Source organism: Callithrix jacchus, chromosome 22 (assembly GCF_049354715.1).
Source record: "Callithrix jacchus isolate 240 chromosome 22, calJac240_pri, whole genome shotgun sequence".
NCBI lineage: Eukaryota > Metazoa > Chordata > Mammalia > Primates > Cebidae > Callithrix > Callithrix jacchus.
Genome location: NC_133523.1, coordinates 45,566,744 through 45,587,598, shown reverse-complemented (window position 1 = coordinate 45,587,598; position 20,855 = coordinate 45,566,744). Strand labels below are relative to the sequence as shown.

Sequence of the window (20,855 nt, the reverse complement as noted above, 5' to 3'; positions counted from 1 at the left end):
AAGTGTTTCCTGGAGTTCTGTGAGCCGCTCCAGCAAATTAATCGAACCCAAAGAGGGAGTCGCCAGAATCCCAATTTGAAGCTGGGGATGCCCAAGACGTGGGCCCATGACAATCAGGCTGCTCTCCCATGGCAGAGAGCCCTTTCCTTCCACTGCTCTTCTTTCACATTCTGCTTTCGGTTTCACTAAAAACATTTCTTCAGGCAGACAGCATCATCAGTGCTCGAGAAAGGTGGCCTAGGGTGATAGTACAGGGCTGCACTGTCCAGGTTCAAGGCTAGGCTGCTTACATAGTACCTGTGGAAGCTTGGGCAATCCTTGTACCTTTCTGAGCCTCAATTTTCTCATCTGTGAAGTGGGGATGATAACACCTACCTTCAGAGAGTTGTCTTGAGTGCAAAATGACATGCTACAGGGACACCCTAGCACCAGGGGAAGATTCATAATGGCAGGCGTGGCAACCACACCTCACTGACAACGTCCTGATTTTGTTCGGGTTATTAAGAAGGGCATTGTGGCAACTGGTCCACTGATGTCACCATGACAAAATCATAACAGCAAATATTTCCATCATCTTTAGTACACCCCAGACTTTAATGTTTTAACTCATTTGAACCTCACAATCCCAGAGGGGAAATAGAGAACCCCCATCTTATGGCAGAGAACACAAAGGCACAGGGAGCTTGACTGCATACAGCTTACTCGTGGCAAAGCCAGGATTTGAACCCCAGCCCCCAGGTTCTTAACCAGTACCATGGATTCACATTTGCTGTGTTTTCTTTTTTGTTGTTGTTCGTGTTCTTTTGAGACAGGGTCCTGCTTTGCTACCCAGCTGGAGTGCAGTGGCGGGATCGTAGCTCACTGTAGCCTTGACCTCTTGGGCTCAAGCAATCCTCCCACTTCAGTCACCCAAGTAGATGGGACCACAGGCATGTGACACCAAGCCCAGTTAGTTTAACTTTTTTTTTTTTTTTTAAGACAGTTTTGCTCTTGTGGCCAAGGCTAGAGTGCAATGGCGTGATCTTGGCTCACCGCAACCTCCACCTCCAGGTTCAAGTGAGTCTTCTGCCTCAGTCTCCCAAACAGCTGGAATTACAGGCATGCACCACCACACCCGGCCTCTTTAACTTTGTAGGGATGAGGCCTCACTATGTTGTCCAGGCTGGCCTCAAACTCCTGAGCTCAAGTGATCCTCCCACCTTGCCCTTCCAAAATGCTATGATTACAGGCATGAGCCACTGCGCCTGGCTTTAGTTTTGTTCTGTTTTTGTAGAGGGGTGGGGTGGTGCCATGAATGCCCATGCTAGGTCTAATAAGGAACACAAATTTTGAAACAGGTGAACATGAACAACACTCGATATACGTATGGTAGCAGAGACGACACGTGAAGACCTCCTGATTTCCTCTGGTGACAGTTACAGGCTTTTTTCGTTTTTTTGAGATGGAGTCTCGCTCTGTAGCCCAGGCTGGAGTGCAGTGGCACAATCTCGGCTCACTGCAACCTCCGCCTCCCAGGTCCCAGTTCAAGCAATTCTCCTGTCTCAGCCTCCCGAGTAGCTGGGATTACAGGCACATACCATCATACCCAGGCTGCTCTTGAACTCCTGACTTCATGATCCACCCACCTTGGCCTCCCAAAATGCTGGGATTACAGGCGTGAGCCACTGTGCCCGACCGACAGTCACGGGTTTTTCTAATACTACCTATGATATACTATTGTGATATTATAATTCATAGCAGATGGGAACTTAAAGGTATGTTAGAGGTTAACGAAAACAGATGTTCTTTTTCCCATCCAAATTCATGGACTTGCCTGGGAATTGCAGATGAGCCTCAAGTTAAGAGCTCCTGCACTGGGCTACACTGCTGCTCATAACCCTTGGTTCTCAGCTGTACTTATGACCCCTGGAAAAGACACTTCTGAATTGCCTCTGCATCTGAATGCCTAAGACTAACACCTGGCCAATAAAATCCAACTGGAAATGGTTTGTGCAACTTATAGGGATGGGGGTCCCTCCTTCCTTTCTGGAATAAAGCTATAATGGTTGGGGCTCCAGCAGCCAGCTTGGGGACCTGAGGTAACCTGGGGGACAGGGAGGGTAGAATGGAGGACACAAGCAGCTTACAATGGTAAGACCGAGGACCCTGACGCCACAAAGTGCCACAGCAGCCTGGACTGCCGCCAGTCATCTTGGTCATCAGTCAGAAATAAACTTCAAGCCCATTTAAGCCCCTGTTACCTAGAATTTTCCTACTGCTTATAGCCAAACTTAACCTCAATTCACTCAGTACATGACCTAGTTCTGGGCAGAGATATACAAGCAAGTCTGCTGAAGAGATTCCAGGACAGATTCTCCTCCTTAATAAAAGAGAGGAGGAGGGGAAGAACCTCTGTGTCCTAAGCTGGCCTTTACTTTTAGTGCAGTTCTACCAGGAGAGCAGATGCTGCAGGAATCTTATAACCAAAATAGGCAAGTCAAAAGACAGCACTGCTGTGGTATCTCTGAGTGGCTGAACTTGCTATATGGGAAATAAAAAGAACCGTTACTTGGTTAAACAACTCTTGGTTGGGGCTCTCTGTAACATTCCTGATTAAAAAGCTATTAATGTCATCATTAAGAAACCATTGCTCTGGCCAGGTGCGGTGGCTCAAGCCTGTAATCCCAGCACTTTGGGAGGCCGAGGCAGGTGGATCACGAGGTCAAGAGATTGAAACCATCCCGGTCAACTTGGTGAAACCCTGTCTCTACTAAAAATACAAAAAAGTAGCTGGGCGTGGTGGCGCGTGCCTGTAATCCCAGCTACTCAGGAGGCTGAGGCAGGAGAATTGCCTGAACCCAGGAGGTGGAGGTTGCGGTGAGCCGAGATGGAGCCATTGCACTCCAGCCTGGGTAACAAGAGCGAAACTCCGTCTCAAAAAAAAAAAGAAAGAAAGAAAGAAAGAAACCACTGCTCTTGTCATATCCCTAGGAGAAGTCCCTGTGCACTGACTTTCTCCCAAGTGTGTCCCCTCCAAGCACCTGCCACAGTTGTGATATTGTGAAATACAGATTTGGTCTTCATCTCCATTTCCTTGCATAAACTCCTCAAATCCGTGGAATCTCTAAGGTGCTTTTTGTATGTTAATGTTGACTGATATCTTCAGAATGGGGTCCATGGTCACTGGAAAGACACTTATGGAAAAGACAAAGGCATGATTAGAGGGTTGGGATTTTCAGCCCCACCCAACAACCTCCAGGGAGGGGAGAGGAGCTGAAGGTCAAGGTGATCACCAGTGGTCAAAAGGACAGAGCCTGGGAGCTTCAACATAGCTGAACACACAGAGGTTCCTGGAGGGTGGTGCACCCAAGAAGGGCATGGAAGCTCCAAATCCCTTTCCCCATAGCTCACCCTGTGCATCTCTTCATTTGCATTCTTTAGACTATCCTTTAAAATAAACTGATAAACTTAAGTGTTTCCCTGAGTTCTGAGAGCTGCTCTAGCATATTAATCAAACCCAAAGGCAGGGTGGAACTACAACTTGAAGTAGGTAGATGAGACGTTCTGAAGGCCCAGACTGGCAACTAGTGCCTGAAGGTGACGGTCAATGGGCAGTTTTGAGGCCTGAACCGTCAACCTGTGAGATCTGACACTGTCTCCAGGTAGTGTCTGAACTGAACTGAAAGGACACCCAGTTGGTGTACACTACAGAACTGATTGCTTGGTGGTGGTGAAGAAGCCCTCCCCACCACACATACTTAGTCACAGAAGTCTTCTGTGTTATTGATTGTTGTGTTAAGAGAATAGGAATTGGGATTTTCCAAGCAGTCCACCCATACAGTTCCACAACAGCACTTAACACCACCCTGGATGGGACTCTCTGTGTCCCAGCAGGCCTCAGAACAGAGCCTGGTCTACATAAAATCCCCCTTCCCACTATATGCACCTGTGGAAAGGGGACCCAGCTCTGCATTCAACCCACAGAGCCTTCCATAATATGAAGGTATACAGTATAATCCAACACGTAGTATGTCCTCCCTTCACAATCAGAATCAAAGCTAAGGCCTTACTCTGGCCTACAAGGCCCAACACAATCTGACCCTAGTCTACTGACCCATTCTCACTGAGCCTGGCTTGTCACAATGGCTTCTTTGATAGTAACCAAACAAACAAACAAACAGCCACATGTATTCCCAACCCAGGCCTTAGCACTTGCTGACTTGCTCCCACGTGATTCTCCAGATGCCCCATTTCCTCAGGTCTGCTCAATACCCCGCATACGATCACCGTAGGTAAACCAGCACACATACCCCCACTGCCACTGTGCTCTGATTATTCTATACATCTTCACTCTTAGCATTCCCCAACATACACAGGCTGAGCATCCCTAATGCAAAAATCTGACACCTGGGGCCTGCTACAGTGGCTCACATCTGTAATCCCAGCACTCTGGGAGGCCATGGCAGGCAGACTGCTTGAGTCCAGGAGTGCAAGACCAGCCTGGACAACATAGTGAAAGCCCATCTCTACTAAAAATATAAAAAAATTAGCTGGGCATAGGGGTGATCCCAGCTACTCCAGGAGGCTGAGGTGGGAGAATCACCTGAGCCCAGGAGGTCGAGACTGTAGTGAGCTGAGATCGCACTTCTGCACTCTGGCCTGGGCAACCAAAAAAGCAAAACAAAAACCAAAAACTGACACCCAAATCCTCCAAAATCCGTAACTTCTTGAGCTCCACCATGATGCCACAGTAGAAAATTCCACACCTGGCCTCATGTGACAGGCTGCAGTCAAAACACAGGTGCACAACCCAGTTTATTCAGCATTCCTAAGAGAAAGACTCTCCTAGCCCACTTCAGGGGCTGTGTTTAACAGGTGACACAGCTATTCTGGTGACGCTACTGTGCTACGCTGTTTCTTCACTGTACAAATGGTGTGTTGTATTTTTTCCTGTTAGGTACTTATATGTAAATAAGTGTAAGAAAATGACTGTTTATCAGCAGCATATATCAGGAATGATGGTGGTGCCAAATATCAGACTGTCCACATGGGTGTCTGAGATAGTGACAGCTTTGGTTTCTGATGGTTCAATGTATACAAGCTTCATTTCATGCCGGGCGCGGTGGCTCACACCTGTAATCCCAGCACTTTGGAGGCCGAGGCGGGTGGATCCCGAGGACAAGAGATCGAGACCATCCTGGTGAACATGGTGAAACCCCGTCTCTACTCAAAATACAAAAAAAATTAGCTGGGCATGGTGGCGCGTGCCTGTAATCCCAGCTACTCAGGAGGCTGAGGAAGGAGAATTGCCTGAATCCAGGAGGCGGAGGTTGCGGTGAGCCGAGATCGTGCCATTGCACTCTAGCCTGGGTAACAAGAGCGAAACTCCATCTCAAAAAACAAAACAAACAAACTTCATTTCATGTACTAAATTATTTAAAATATTTTATAAAATTACCTTCAGGCTAAGTGTATAAAGTACATAGGAAACATAACTGAATGTGAGCAAAAAGGCCAGTGTGGCTCAGGCAGAGAGAATGGCAAAGTGGTGGAAGGTAAGGACTAGATCAAGTGAGGCCTGTGGGCCAGGGTGAAGGCTCTGAGTAGGAATGATGGGTCCTGACATAATTTGAAAGGATCCTTCCTCTGGCTGTTGTAGGGGTTGGGCAGTGACACTGGTCCTGTTGAGGCGTCATTACAGAGCACCCAGGACCAGTGTTAGCATGGGGGGAAATGTGGTTAGAGTCAGGACACATTGAGGGGCTGATGGGATTTGCTGGTGGGTGACGTAGCGGGAAGAACTGAGGATAACTGAGGTTTGAACCCCCGCTCTGCCAGTGCTCCCTGTGTGCCCCTGGAGCAGTACTTTCCCCTCTTTGGGCCCAGATTCCTCATTTGCAAAATGTGGATAATGATGAAGAATCAGCATGTGCCTGGTTGTGAAGAGGCAGTGAAATGGGCCTGTTCAGTGGCCGCCTCGGAGCAGGCGTTTAGTAAGTGACGACCTCATTCAGGGGTTATCAGAGCTAAGCATCCTCCCACTCCTGGCCTGTGTGCCAACTATTCCCTTTGCCTGGCCTGCTCTTCCATGACCTGTTCATTTCATTCAAATCCTTGTTCAACATCACTTCCTCAGAGAAGCTTTCTCTAATCTCCCTATGCAACATAGCAGCCCCAGCCCCAGGTGTTTGCTCTATTCCCTGTACCTGTCCTATTTTTTGTTCTTTTTTTTTTTGGTGGGGGGGAAGACAGGGTCTTGCTATCGCCCAGGCTCTCTCTGCAGCCTCGATCTCCCTGGTTCAAGTGATCCTCCCACCTGTCTCCTGAGTAGCTGGAACCACAGGCCTGTGTCATCACATCAGCTAATTTTTTCATTTTGTTTTTGAGACAGTTTCACTCTTGTCGCCAAGGCTTAAGAGCAGTGGTGCAATCTCGGCTTACTGTGACCTCTGCCTCCCAAGTAGCTGGGACTGCAGGTGCGCGCCACCATGCCCAACTAATTATTTTTATTTTTTATTACAGATGGGGTTTCACCACGTTGGCCAGGATAGTCTCTATCTCTTGACTTTGTGATCCGCCTACCTCGACCACCCAAAGTGCTGGGATTACAGGTGTAAGCCACCACATCTAGCAATTTTTTTTTCTTTTGGTAGAAACAGGGTCTCACTGTGTTGCCCAAGCTGGTTTTAAACCCCTGGGCTCTAGAGATCTTTTCACCTTGGCCTTCCAAAGTGCTAGAATTGGCCAAGCAAGGTGGCTCATGCCTGTAATCCCAGCACGTTGGGAGGCCAAGGTGGGGAGTTCAAGATCAGCCTGGCCAACATGGTGAAACCTACTCTTTACTAAAAATACAAAAATTAGCCACATGTGGTGGCAGGCGCCTGTAATCCCAGCCACTCAGTAGGCTGAGGCAGGAGAATCACTTGAACCTGGGAGGCAGAGGTTGCAGTGAGCAGAGATGGCACCACTGCACTCCAACCTGGATGACAAAGTGAGACCCTGTCTCAAAAAAAACCAAACCACCACTGAAATGTTAGAAATAGGCTTAGGCCAACAGGCCAGCAAACTTTCTGCTTAGCAATTACTGCCACTGACATAAATCTACTATCTGTCTCCCATCCTAGAAGGTAAATCCCACAAGGGCAGCAGCTTTGCTGTTTTGCTTCCCACTGTATGTATGTTTAGTATCTAAAACAGTCTGGCAAGTAGGAGGCGTTGATCAATATCTGCTAAACAAAGAAATCAAGACTACAGGATTTCATATCCCATGTTCTTTCTAGTGTCCTCAACTGTCTCAGACACAATTAAAATATCCGGCATATGAATACAATGAGCAACTGTGTGTCTGTCCCACCCCAGACTCTATTCCAGGTCAGGTCCTACTTCCTGTGGTATTCTTTCCTGGCTCCTCCACTTCTCAGCTGCATAGCTTTGACCAAGTTATTTATAGTGCTTTAGTTTCCTCATCTGGAAAATGTGGACAAGGACAGGACCTACTTCAAAGAGTAACTGACAATCTAGTAAGATCGTCAGTGTTATTCACTCCTCTGTACTGTACCTAGCATAGAGCAAGCACCCAATCATGTGTTATGCAGATGGTTTAGGTCAGAGGTTGGCAATTTTTTCTCTGCAAAGGGCTACAGAGCAAATATTTTAAGTTCTGAGCGCCAGACCATCTCTGCTACAACTATGCAAGTCTGTGCTGTAGCACAAAAGTAGCCATAGGAGCTTCTGGACAGATGAACACCTGGTGGTTCCTGGAGGGTGGAATGCCCAGGGGAGGGCATGGCAGCTCCACACATCTCACCCCATACCTCGCCCTACGTGTCTTCATCTGTATCCTTTGTAATATCCTTTAGAATAAACTGGTAAGCTGCCTAGCTCTGATCCTGGCACAAAGACAAGCCCCTACAAATGTTTGCTGGTTAGTGAATGGATGGATGAATGAAAGGAAGGAAGGACGGGCAGTTGAAGGAAGTAATCCTGGAGTTAAAAAACAAAAAACAGGCCAGGCACGGTGGCTCATGCCTGTAATCCCCACACTTTGGGAGGCTGAGGCGGGCAGATCACGAGGTCAGGAGTTTGAGACTAGCCTGACCAACATGGTGAAACCCTGTCTTGAAAAAGAAAAAAAAGAAACGGGCCAGGTGCAGTGGCTCACGCCTATAATTCCAGCACTGTGGGAGGCCGAGATGGGCGGATCATCTGAGGTCAGTAGTTTGAGACCAGCCTGGTCAACCTGGAGAAACCCCATCTCTTCTAAAAATACGAAAAAAAAATTAGCCAGGGGTGGTGGCGCATGCCCAGTTACTCAGGAGTCTGAGGCAGGAGAATCACTTGAACCCAGGAGGTGGAGGCTGCAGTGTGCCAAGACTGCATCACTGCACTCCAGCCTGGGCAACAGTGGGAGACTCTGCCAGAAAAAAAAAAAAAAAAAAAAAAAAAGGGCCATTACACATCTGCTTCCTCTTCCTCGGAGGCTCCTCCCCACCTTCTTTCAGTCTCTTCTCAAACTCTGCATCCTCAGAGGGGCGTTGCCCGAATGGCCTACTTAAAATGCATCTGCCCCACCCAACTTTGTAATCCTGCTTCCTCTGCCTTCAGGTGTGTTCTCAAACATCATCTCAACAAGGCCTCCCCAGACTACACTTTAAAACTGCATCTCCTCTCTCTCTTACTTTTCTCCCTGACACTCATCCGCATGTAATACAGTATACTCTTCGTTTACTGTCTGTCTTTCCTCACTACAAGGTAAACTCCCCAAGTGCGGGATTTTTTGTCTCGTTCCCTGCTATACCAGTGCCTAGAACAGTGCCCCGCACAGAACACTCGCCCAATTCAATGTGGATTCACTACCACAACATCCTGTTTGTTCCCTTCCCATCACTTTTCATTCAGCTCTGTTGGCCTGTTTCACACGCAGATCCTGTAGAGCAACTGGTGTCTCCACTACACCCCCAGCATCATACCTGATACACGCCATGTGTTTACTGAACAAAAGAATTCATACGGCCGGGCGCGGTGGCTCACGCCTGTAATCCCAACACTTTGGGAGGCCGAGGCGGGTGGATCATGAGGTCAGGAGTTTAAGACCAGCCTCACCAATATAGTGAAAGCCCATCTCTACTAAAAATACAAAAATTAGCCAGCTGTGGTGACATGCACCTGTAGTCCCAGCTACTCTGGAGGCTGAGGCAGGAGAATCGCTTGAACCTGGGAGGCGGAGGTTGCAGTGAGCCAAGATCATGCCACTGCATTCCAGCCTGGGCGACAGAGTGAGACTCCATCTCAAAAAAAAAAAAAAAATTCAATACAACAGCCCTATGAACTACATAATTATCCCCAATCAAGAGAAGAGCAAACAGAGGCCTAGAGAGATTAACTAATTTGTCCATGTCAATCAGTGAGAAGTGGAAGGGCCAGGAGTACAACCACGGTCTGTCTGCCACCAGAAAGTGATATACCAGGAACCTAGGGATGGGACCCACGTTTTGTAGGTTACCCAGTGCACTTGTTCAATTTTATAAACGGGAAAACTGAGGCCTAAAGGGAGGATGGGACCTCTTTAATCACCACTCCCAATAAGTGCAGCTAATATTTATCCGGCCCTTATGGCAGGCCTGACAGCACTCAACTTTGTGTCATAATTCATTCAGCCCTTCAACAAGTCCCTCCAGCAAGACGAGGGCTACAATTAGCCCACATTTTATGGGACAGAGGCCCAGAGCGGTGAAATAATTTGCACAAGGTCACACAGCGGGTGGGAGGTGAACTTGAAGTCCTAACTGTTTTCAATCCCACACCACCTTGGGCCACCTCATCCCATAACCAGAAATGTTCACCCGGGCCGGGCGCGGTGGCTCACCCCTGTAATCCTAGCACTTTGGGAGGCCGAGGCGGGTGGATCGCCTAAGGTCAGGAGTTTGAGACCAAGCCTGGCTAGCAAAGCAAAATCCCATCTCTACTAAGAATACAAAAATTAGTTGGGCGTGGTGGATCGCGGCGGTAATCTCAGCTACTTAGGGGGCTGAGGCGCGAGGACGACTTGAACCCGGGAGGCGAGGCTGCACTGAGCCGAGATCGCGCCTCTGCACCCCCACCTGGGTGACACAGCGAGCTCGGTATCGAAAAAAAAAAAAAATTAGGAAGAAATGTTCATCGGCTTAGCAAAGCCTTCGCCCCCTATCCTGGTCAATGGGAGGATCCGGGGGTGGGGAGGCAGCTTTCTACAATGTAATTCGCCCCTAAATTTGGCTAGTCCCCACTTTTTGGGGGGGGCGCTGTTTCTGCATCCCCCTCCTCTTAGGACACCTACACCAAAATGAGAAGCGTAGGAAAAGCAGGAATTGCGATGGCAGGCTTTCGCCTCTCGGTCCCCACTTGGCCCAGGAGTATAAACCCAGAAAAGAAAAAAAAAACAAAAAACTCTCCAGGTCCCGATCCACCAGGCGGCCCTCCCCCACTCGGAGCAAGTCACGCGCGCCCCACATCCCCAAGGGACCATTCGGAAGCCGCCGCCAATCACGGAGTCCTCCTCTCTCCTCTCCCCAACCCAGCCCACCGATCGTAGCCCAGGTCGCGGCCTCCCAGGACCCAGGGCCACCGCGCGCACTCTGCAGGCCCGGGACCCTCGAGGCTGGCGCTGGCCCCCGCCCTCCGCTGGGTCGACACCCAATCGGGGGCGCCGTCTCAATGAGTCCGGGCACCCGGGGAGGTAAGAAAAGCACACTGATTGGCCGCCGCTTCCTTCCGCCACTCCCAGCGAACGCTGAGTCTTCGCGAGTGCTGCCGGTGTCCCAAGATCCCCCTCCCCACTTCCCTAACTCCCCCGTAGCCTCCGGACCTGAACATCCTCGTTGCGGAGTTCGTCTATGAGCACCGCGATGGGGTACAACGAGTCGTCGCCGTCGGCCGCCGCCATCTTGGCTCCGTCCCGTTCCTGTCAGACTGCGGCCAGCGCTGTGCTGAAACCCGGGGCAGAGCTGGGAGGAGGAGGAGGAAACGCGCGCGTGGGGGCGCCCAAGCCAGTTTACAGGGGCTGCTCCATGGTCATTGGCCGCGCTACGCCGGGCTAAGCCCGCGTTTCTTTGGTCCAGACTAGTGAAGTCCCGCCCATTTCCCATTTGCCATTGGTCGATTGAACGAGATTTGACTAGTTTGAGCCTAGGAGAGCGAGAAAGAGGAACTTAGCGGTGTCCTAGCGACCAACATTGTACCCGCCCTCGTCTCCGCTGACAACGACCGAGACGAGCAGTTGTTTGTAGCCAATGAAGGGCGAGATGGGGAGGAGGCTAAGCCTGCCTTTCGGTAAATCCCGGAGGCTTCTGCGCGTGCGTCGATGGTAATACATGACGTCATGTGGGGAGCGGTAGGGTGTGCAGGTTTTGGGTTATCAAGCCGTGGTTCCATTGGCTGGCGGAGTGGCCCCCCCCCCGCGCCTTTGCGCGGGAGGAGAACGGAATGAGACTTTGTATTTATTTTATGCCAAGGCCTAGAGAAGGGAGTGACTTGCCCTGTTCTCTCTCTTTCTCTATCTTTTTTTTTTTTTTTTTGCTTTTTTAAAGACATTGTCTCGCTGTGTTGCCCAGGCTGGAGTGCAGTGGCGCGATCTCGGCTCATTGCCGCCTGGACCTCCCCAGTCTGAAACGACCCTCTGGCCTCAGCCTGCAGAAAATTTTTGTAGAACCGAGTCTATGTTGAGCTCAGTTGTCTTGCTCTTTGGATGAAACCCAAACCCCTCGGCTGGTATCCAATACCCAGATTACAGGCGCGAGGCATCAAGCCAGGCCTAATCTCTGTTTTTAACCTCCCTAAACACATTGCCCCCCCCCCACCAACCCACCCACTGAAATCTTAGGACCACTGTAACTAAGGGAGTTGGAGGGATGGGAAGGCCTGGGATGCTCTTTCCTCTTTCATTCTGCTACGCTTGAAGGGCTGGACTGAGCTAGCGCTCTGACAGGTCTGAATGCCCCCAGCATCTTTTTCTTTCTTTTTTTTTTTGAGATGGAGTCTCAGTCTGTCGCCCAGGCTGCAGTGCAGTTGCCTGATCTCAGCACAGTGCAACCTCTACCTCCCTGGCTCAAGTGATTCTGCTGCCTCAGCCTCCGGAGTAGCTGGGTAAATTTTGTATTTTTAGTAGAGACGGGGTTTTCACCACTTTGGGCTAGGCTGACCTCAAACTCCTGACCTCAGGGTGATCTGCCTGCCTTGGCCTTCTAAAGCGAGCCACCACACCTGGCCTTTTCTTTCTTTCTTTTCTTTTCTTTTTTTTTTTTTTTTGAGATGGAGTTTCGTTCTTGTCACCCAGGCTGAAGTGCAGTGACGCGATCTCAGCTCACTGCAATCTCTGCATCCCAAGTTCAAGCGATTCTCCTGCCTCAGCCTCCTGAGTAGCTGAGACCCTTTTGCCTCTGCCTCCTGAGTACTACAGGGATGTACCACCATGCCCAGCTAAACTTATCGTAAAATTTTCTTTTTTGCAGTGACAGGGATCTTGCTATGACCTTGTGGCTTCAAGCAATCCTTCCTCCTTGGACTCCCAAAGTGTTGGGATTACAAAAAGCACGAGCCACCACGCCCGGCTAATTTTGTATATTTAGTAGAGATGGGGTTTCACCATGTTGGCCATGGTTGGTCTCGAACTCCCGACCTCAGGTGGTCCACCTACCTGGACCTCCCAAAGTGCTGGAATTAACAGGTGTGAGCCACTGCGCCTGTGTGCGCCCGCCCAGCATCTATTCAAATACCCTTACCCACTCCAGTTAGGAAACTGTTGCTCATAAAAGTCACGACGGGGTTGAATATTTCAGTCCCTGCCCTACGGATTCCCAGGATTCCCCCTAGCCCCAAGGTCTCTGAGCTTAGGGATCTTCTTAGCTAAGAGTGCCTGTCTTGGTGTCAGGCTGCTTGGGATATTGGCCTGGGGGCCTTTGAAGTGCCTAGGGCCTAGGAATTCTCAAAGACTTATGAGGTGTTACAAATCTCAGAAACAAAAACAAATTATGGATTCCAAAATGCCAAAACAAAACTGCAAACTTTAAAAAGTACTTAAAAAATACCTATACAAATCAATACCTATACAGATCAATGCCAATGATAATGGCTAAAGTGAAGTGTATTCAATAAATTCATTTAACTCTGACAACCGCTCTGAGATATGTAAAGTTCCAATATCATCCTAATTTAATAGATGAGGAAACAGGCATAGAGAACTTGAAGAATTTGTCCAATGTCTCATGGATGGTAACAGTGGTACTGGGATTTGTTTGTTTGTTTGAGACAGGGTCTTGCTTTGTTGTCTAGGCTGGGAGTGCAGGAATGCAGTAATTGCTCAATGCAGTCTTGATTTCCCAGGCTCAGGTGGTCCTCTCACCTCAGCCCCACTGTAGCTGGGACTACAGGCATGTGCGACCATGCCCGGCTAATTTTTAAATTTTTATAGAGACCCCTGGGGTCTCACTGTATTGCCCAAGCTGGTCTCAAACTCCTGGGCTCAAACAATCCACCTGCCTTGGCCTCCCAAAGTGCTGAATTACAAACGCAAGCCACCCCACCCGTCCCATGCTGGAATTCGAACCAGGGCAGTCTGACTCCAAAGGCTTGCTTGACTAAAACTCAGCTTTAATATAATGCTGTAGGCCAGGTGCAGTGGTGGCTCATGCTTTTTGTAATCCCAACACTTTGGGAGTCCAGGGAGGAAGGATTGCTTGAAGCCAGGAGGTCAAGACCAGTCTGGGTAACATAGCAAGATCCCTGCCACTGCAAAAAAGAAAATTTTATGATAAGTTTAGCTGGGCATGGTGGTACATCCCTGTAGTACTCAGGAGGCAGAGGCAAGAGGATCACTTGAGCCCAGGAGATCAAGGCTGCAGTGAGCCATGATCATACCACTGCACTCCAGCCTGGGCAATAGGCAAGACCCTGTCTCAAAAAAAAAAAAAAAAAAAAAAAAATATATATATATATATATATAACATTTAATGAGGGATTTAGGATTATTTTACTACGCCTGAGTTCATAGTGGGGTGTGGTATATAAAAGCAGGAGATTCTGGGACTAGGAGACATTCCTGCTGTTGGTTCTTGGGCTTTCCTAATCCTCAGTTTCCTTTTCTTTTTAAATTTTAATTTAAAAAATGTACAGACAGGGGTTTCACTTATGTTGCTTAGGCTGGTCTCAAACTCCTGGGCTCAAGTGATCCGCCTTGGGCCTCCCAAAGTGCGGGGGGTTACAGGTGTGAGCCACTGTGCCCAGCCCTGATCCTCAGTTTCTACATATGTAAAATAGGAAAGTCCACTATTTGATGGATTATTGCATAAAATACCAGACATACCAACTATGGATTATTAAACCATTATTCATAAAAACCACTTAGATCTGTACGTATGGAATAAGAGGAATGGGGACGATATATGTTGAATGGAAAGTGGAAGTTGCAGAGTGTCTTATTTCAGGCTGCTGAAACAAAATACCATAAACTGGGTAGCTTATAAACAACAGAAACTCATTTCTCACCGTTTGGGAGGCCAGGAAGTCGGGGCTCAAGGCACCGGCGATTTAGTGTCTGGTGAGGGTCCACTTTCTGGTTCATAGATGGTGCCTTCTAGCTGTGACCTTCCCACATGGTGGAAAGGATAAGCAAGTTCTCTATTTTTTATTTTCTTCTTCTTTTTTTTGAGATGGAGTTTCGCTCTTGTTGCCCAGGCTGGAGTGCAATGGCACAATCTCAGCTCACTGCAACCTCCGCCTCCCAAGTTCAAGTGATTTTTTTGCCTCAGCCTCCCAAGTAGCTGGAATTACAGGCATGCACTACCACGCCCAGCTAATTTTTTGTATTTTTAGTAGAGACAGGGTTTCCCCATATTGGTCAGGCTGGTCTCAAACTCCCGACCTCTGGTGATCCGCCTCGGCCTCCCAAGTGTTGGGATTACAGGCGTGAGCCACTGCACCCGGCCCTATGGTCTTTTTAAAATTTGTAACATCCAGCTACTGCACAATACTCATATTTTTTTAAACAATTTATTTTTTGGAGGAAAAAAAAAACTATGTCACCCAGGCTGGAGTGCAGTGTCACGATCACAGCCTCAAATTTCCGGGCTCAAGCAATCCTCCCAACCCAGCCTCTTGAGTAGCTGGGACTACAGGCATTTGTCACTATACCTAGCTAATTTTTTTTTTTTGACAGAGTTTTGCTCTTGTTGCACAGGCTGGAGTGCAACGGCACGATCTTGGCACACTGCAACCTCTGCTTCTCAGGTTCAAGCAATTTCCTGCCTCAGCCTCCTGAGAAGCTGGGATTACCGGCACTCACCACCACACCCAGCTAATTTTTGTATTTTTAGTAAAGACAGAGTTTCACCATGTTGGCCAAGCTGGTCTCGAACTCCTGATCTCAGGTGATTCACCAGCCTCAGCCCCCCAAACTATTAGGATTACAGGCCTGAGCCATCTCTCCCAACCAAGAATGTTTATAAAGCAAACAGTTTTGGAAGATAGCAATAGTGAGTCCCCATGGCCAAAGGCAGACTTGTTGCCTAACCAGTGTAAAAATATATATATAATAATAATGCCTATGTCTGAAGCAAAGGTTGGGGAGGTTTTCCAGTAGCCCTCTTAAAAGATTGCTTTATGGCCAGGCGCGGTGGCTCAAGCCTGTAATCCCAGCACTTTGGGAGGCCAAGGCGGGTGGATCACGAGGTCAAGAGATCGAGACCATCCTGGTCAACATGGTGAAACCCCGTCTCTACTAAAAATACAAAAAAATTAGCTGGGCACAGTGGCGCGTGCCTGTAATCCCAGCTACTCGGGAGGCTGAGGCAGGAGAATTGCCCTAACCTAGGAGGCGGAGGTTGCGGTGAGCCGAGATCGTGCCATTGCACTCCTGCCTGGGTAACTAGAGCGAAACTGCGTCTCAAAAAAAAAAAAAAAAAAGATTGCTTTATAAGCTCAGGATTCCTCACTGTGACACACACTCACTGTGTGCAAAGCATCTGTCCAGCCCCTTTCTCATTGGTCCTGTTGGACTTGAAGTGCAGGGGATTGACGTGAATATCAAGTTTCTGCTGCTTTGCCATAATAAAGTCCGTTGGACCTGACACCAGAGTTTCATGTCTTCTTCAAGCAACCTTGAAAGTTTTCTTTTTCTTTCTTTCTTTTTCTTTTTCTTTTTTGAGGCAGAGTCTCTCTGTTGCCCAGGCTGGAGTCTAGTGGTGTGATCTCGACTCACTGTAAACTCCATTTCCTGGGTTCAAGGGATTCTTGTGCCTCAGCCTCCTAAGTAGTTGGGATTACAGGCACGTGCCACCATGCCCAGCTAATTTTTGTATTTTTAGTAAAGACAGGGTTTCACCATGTTGTGATCTTGAACTCCTGGCTTCAAGTGATCCACCCGATTCAACCACCCATCTAGAGTCGGGATTACAAGCATGAGCCACTGTACCTGGCTTCATCCTTGAAAATTTTAACAAAGTAAATTGCTAGCTTACAAGTAGGTAAAATCTTGAAACTTCCATAATTCTTGACAGCAACATGGTGCTATTGAAAACCACAAAATAGGCCTGGGCAACATAGGGAAACCTTGTCTTTACAAAAATGAAAAATAGGCTGATTGCTGTGGCTCATGCCGGTAATCCTAGCACTTTGGGAGGTTGAGGCGGGTGGATCACTTGAAGTCAGGAGTTCAAGACCAGCCTGACCAACTTGGTCAAACCCCATCTCTACTAAAAAATACAAAAATTAGTCCGGCATGGTGGTGGGCGCCTGTAATACCAGCTACTCAGCAAGCTGAGGCAGGAGAATCGCTTGAACCTAGGAGGTGGATGTTACAGTGAGCTGAGATCATAAGTCACTGCACTCCAGCCTGGGCAATAGAGCGAGACTCTGTCTCAAAATAAATAAATAAGCGGAGCACAGTGGCATCTGCCTGTTGTCCCAGCTACTCTACTTGGGAGGCTGAGGTGGGAGGATTGGTTGGGTCCAGGAGATTGAGGCTACAGTGGGACATGGATGTGCCACTGCACTCCAGCCTGTGTAACAGAGCAAGACTCTGTCTCAAAAAAAGAAAAGAAAACAACAAAATAATATGAAAGGGTAATAGTGTTGGCAAAGATGTGAAGAAAAGGGAACCCCTGTATGCCGTTCGTGAAAACGTAAATTGGTAGAAAACATTACGGAGGTTCCTCAAAAAATTAAAAATAGAACTACCAGATGAGTCAGCAATCCCCCTTCGTGGTATATATCCAAAGGAATGAAATTAATATCTCAGAGAGAGATCTGCACTCCTATGTTCAGTGCCACAATAACCAAGATGTGGAAAAAACCTAAATGTTCACTGATTAATGGATAGACACACACACACACACACGTACACGCACGCACACACACTATTCAGCCTTTAAATAAATGGAAATCTTAGGCTGGGCATGGTGGCTCACGCCTGTAATCCCAGCACTTTGGGAGGTTGAGGTGAGTGAATCACTTGAGGTCAGGAGTTCAAGAGTAGCCTGGCCAACATAGTGAAACCTTGTCTTTAATAAAAATGCAAACAATTGACTGGGCGCAGTGGCTCATGCCGGTAATCCCAGCACTTTGGGAGGCTGAGGCGGGCAGATCACTGGAGGTCAGGAGTTCAAGACCAGCCTGACCAATATGGTAAAACCCCATCTCTCCTAAAAATACAAAAATTAGCCAGGCATGGTGGCAGGCGCCTGTAATCCCAGCTACTCAGGAGACTGAGGCAGGGGAATCTCTTGAACCCGGGAGGCGGAGGTTGCAGTGAGCTGAGATTGTGCCATTGCACTCCAGGCTGGGCAACAGAGCAAGACTCTGTCTCAAAAAAAAGAAAAAAAAAGTAGATCCTGAGAGTATAAATCCCCGGGAATTAGCAAACATTTGTGGGAAAACGCTGTACTTTCTGGATGATAGATTAATGAGGTTAAAGTTTAGCTTTCTGAGAGTGTTGCTAGACCCATATGAAGTCTGAGTTACATGTGGAATAAAGTTGTACTAAGAGATTTTTAAAATCACTTATTTATTTGAGACAGAGTCTCACTCTGTTGTGCAAGCTGGAGTGCAGTGGAGCAATCTCAGCTCACTGCAACCTCTGCCTGCCAAGTTTAAGCGATTCTCCTTCCTGAGCCTCCTGAGTAGCTGGGACTACAGGTGGGCGCCACCACAATAATTTTTGTATTTTTAGTAGAGATGAGGTTTCACCATGTTGGCTGGACTCAAACTCCCAGCCTTAAGTGATCTGCCCACCTTTAGCCTCCCAACGTGCTCGGATTACAGGCATGAGCCACCTCGCCTGGCCCAAAGGATATGTTTGATATGATAAGGGGATGGAAGTGGAATCCTTGGAGGCTTAGGGAAGAGTGGAGGGACCGTGTGCAAGTGGCTCACACCTGTAATCCCAGCACTTTAGGAGACAGAGGCAGAAGGATCCCTTGAACCCAGGTGTTTGAGACCAGCCTCGGCAACCTAGTGGAACCCCATCTGTACAAAAGATAAATAAATAAATAAAAATTAAGCCAGTGTGGTAGTGGGTGCCTGTAGTCCCAACTACTGGCAGTTTGAAGTGGGAGGATCAGCTGAGCCCGGGATGTCAAGACTGTGGGAATCACACCACTGCATTCCAGCCTGGGTGACAGAAAATGACCCTGTCTAAAGAAAAAGAAAAAAAGAAGCTAGAAGATGTGGTGTGTGTGTGTGTGTGTGTGTATATATATATATATTTTTTTTGAGATGGAATTTCACTCTTGTTGCCTAGGCTGGAGTGCAATGGCACAATCTCAACTCACTGCAACCTCCATCTCCAGGGTTCAAGCGATTCTCCTGCCTCAGCTTCTCAAGCAGCTAATATTACAGGCATGTGCCACCATGCCCGGCTAATTTTGTATTTTTAGTAGAGATGGGTTTTCTCCATGTTGGTCAGACTGGTCTTGAACTCCCCGCCTCAGGTGATCCGCCCGCCTAGGCATCCCAAAGCGCTGGGATTACACAGGGTGAGCCACCGCACCTGGCATTATTTTTTAAAGTTTAAAAAAACAACAGTGGGCTGGGTATGGTGGTTCACACCTATAAATCCCAGCACTTTAGGAGGCTGAGGTGGGCAGAGAGCTTGAGCCCTGGAGTTTGAAACCAGCGTGGGCAACATAGTAAAATGCCATCTCTATAAAAAAATCAAAAATTAGCTGGGTGTGGTGGCGTGCGCCTGTAGTCCCAGCTACTTGGCAGGCTGTGGTGGGAGGATCACTTGAGCCTGGAGGTGTTGAGGCCGCAGTGAGCCATGATCACACCACAGCATTCTAGCCTGAGCAACAGAGCAAAACCCTGTCTCAAAAGAAAAGAGAAAAGTATAAAGAACAGTGAAGGGATTGGGTTGGTTTCAGATGTTTCCTGGGGTTGGCTAGATTGGATGGTGGGAGGAGGGGCAGGGCTCACCTTCGCCTTTTCATCTTTTCCCCGCTCTAAAGAACCTTTGTGGTGTTCTGTCACTCTGTGATGCAGACCTGGAACTCTGGTCTGACATGTCCAGTAGCTGCAGGCAGCAGTGCCAGCAACAGTGCACTTCAAATAATAGAGCCGTTTCTTTGCTGGAGGGCACTCTGTGCGTCTGGCTGAACTCAGACTGCACTCCCTGTGGCATGGATGCCACTTGCTACCTCCTGTGTGGGCTGGAGCTCCTCCTCTTGTTCTTTTCTACCATCTAGTGAGGAATCCATTTTTTATCAATATTTGAGTAGATTAGAGACCCAAGTCAAGTAAGAGATCACTAGATCCCATTAACAGCAGAAACTGACATTGGCCATTCGTCTTCTTTGCTACATCAATAATATCAGTGCAAAGAGACACCTGAGATCAGTCTCCTCAGAGAATATCATCCTTCTAGAGATGCAGATTGGGCAGGGGTCGGAGTGATATACAGAGTTTTTGTTTTGTTTTGTTTTTTTTGATACAGAGTCTTGCTCTGTCACCCAGGCTAGAGTGCGGTGGTACCATCTCGGCTCACTGCAACCTCCGCCTCCCAGATTCAAGTGATTCTCTGGCCTCAGCCTCCTGAGTAGATGAGACCACAAGGAGCACCACCACACCCAACTAATTTTTGTATTTTTCGTAGAGACGGGGTTTCACCATGTTGGTCAGGCTGGTCTCAAACTCCTGACTTTGTGATCTGCCCACCTCAGCTTCCCAAAGTGCTGGAATTACAGGCGTGAGCCACCCGGCCTCCAGCCTTTTTTACCAGCAAGGTCTTTATGACCTCAATGTCATGTGGACCTCCGGTCTCATCCTGTGACTAAGAATGAGAGGGTCCTCCTTAACCTCCTGGGATTCAGCTAGCTGAGTAGGTCAGGTCTCACTCAGCCTTATTTTACCCAGCCCTTATTCAAGGTGGAGTTGCTCTGGTTCACATATCTCTTACTCAACTGTCTTGGTAATTTCTTTCTTTCTTTTTTTTTTTTTTTGAGACACAGTATCAAATTCTAAGGCCCAAATATCACCCAGAGATTATGTGAATCACATATGGGTGAGATTCAAAGTGTGATTCATCCTGATGCAAAATTTCTGTCCAGCTATGAAACTGTGAAGCGGAAGAAAAGCCAAAGACGTTATTTGCTTCCAAAACGCAATGGTGGGACAGGTATAAGATAGACCCTCAGCCCTGGGAAGCACCCTGCTACTGTGATTTTGACATTTGTAGATTACACACGTAAGTAAGCTGATGCAGCATTTGTCTTTCTGTGTCTGGCATATTTCGGTTGGCATAATGTCTTCCAGGTTCCTGGATCCAGCCACGGCCCCACATCAAATCTTCAAAGATTCGATTTCCCTGACTACTGAGTTGCTTCAGCCTCACTGAAGAGACCGGATCGAGTCCA

At 48.2% G+C, this 20,855-nt stretch overlaps 1 protein-coding gene across 1 annotated transcript in view; it reads right to left on the bottom strand.

Annotated features, from left to right (window-relative positions):
- PPP2R1A (protein phosphatase 2 scaffold subunit Aalpha) overlaps positions 1-10,974 on the bottom strand; it is a 34,886-nt gene extending 23,912 nt beyond the window's left edge. Inside the window, exon 1 of the mRNA XM_002762433.5 lies at positions 10,823-10,974. Within this exon, the coding sequence (XP_002762479.1) occupies positions 10,823-10,900 (78 nt within the window). The 5' untranslated portion in view covers positions 10,901-10,974. The remainder of the gene's footprint in view (positions 1-10,822) is intronic.
- Positions 10,975-20,855: the final 9,881 nt, after the last annotated feature.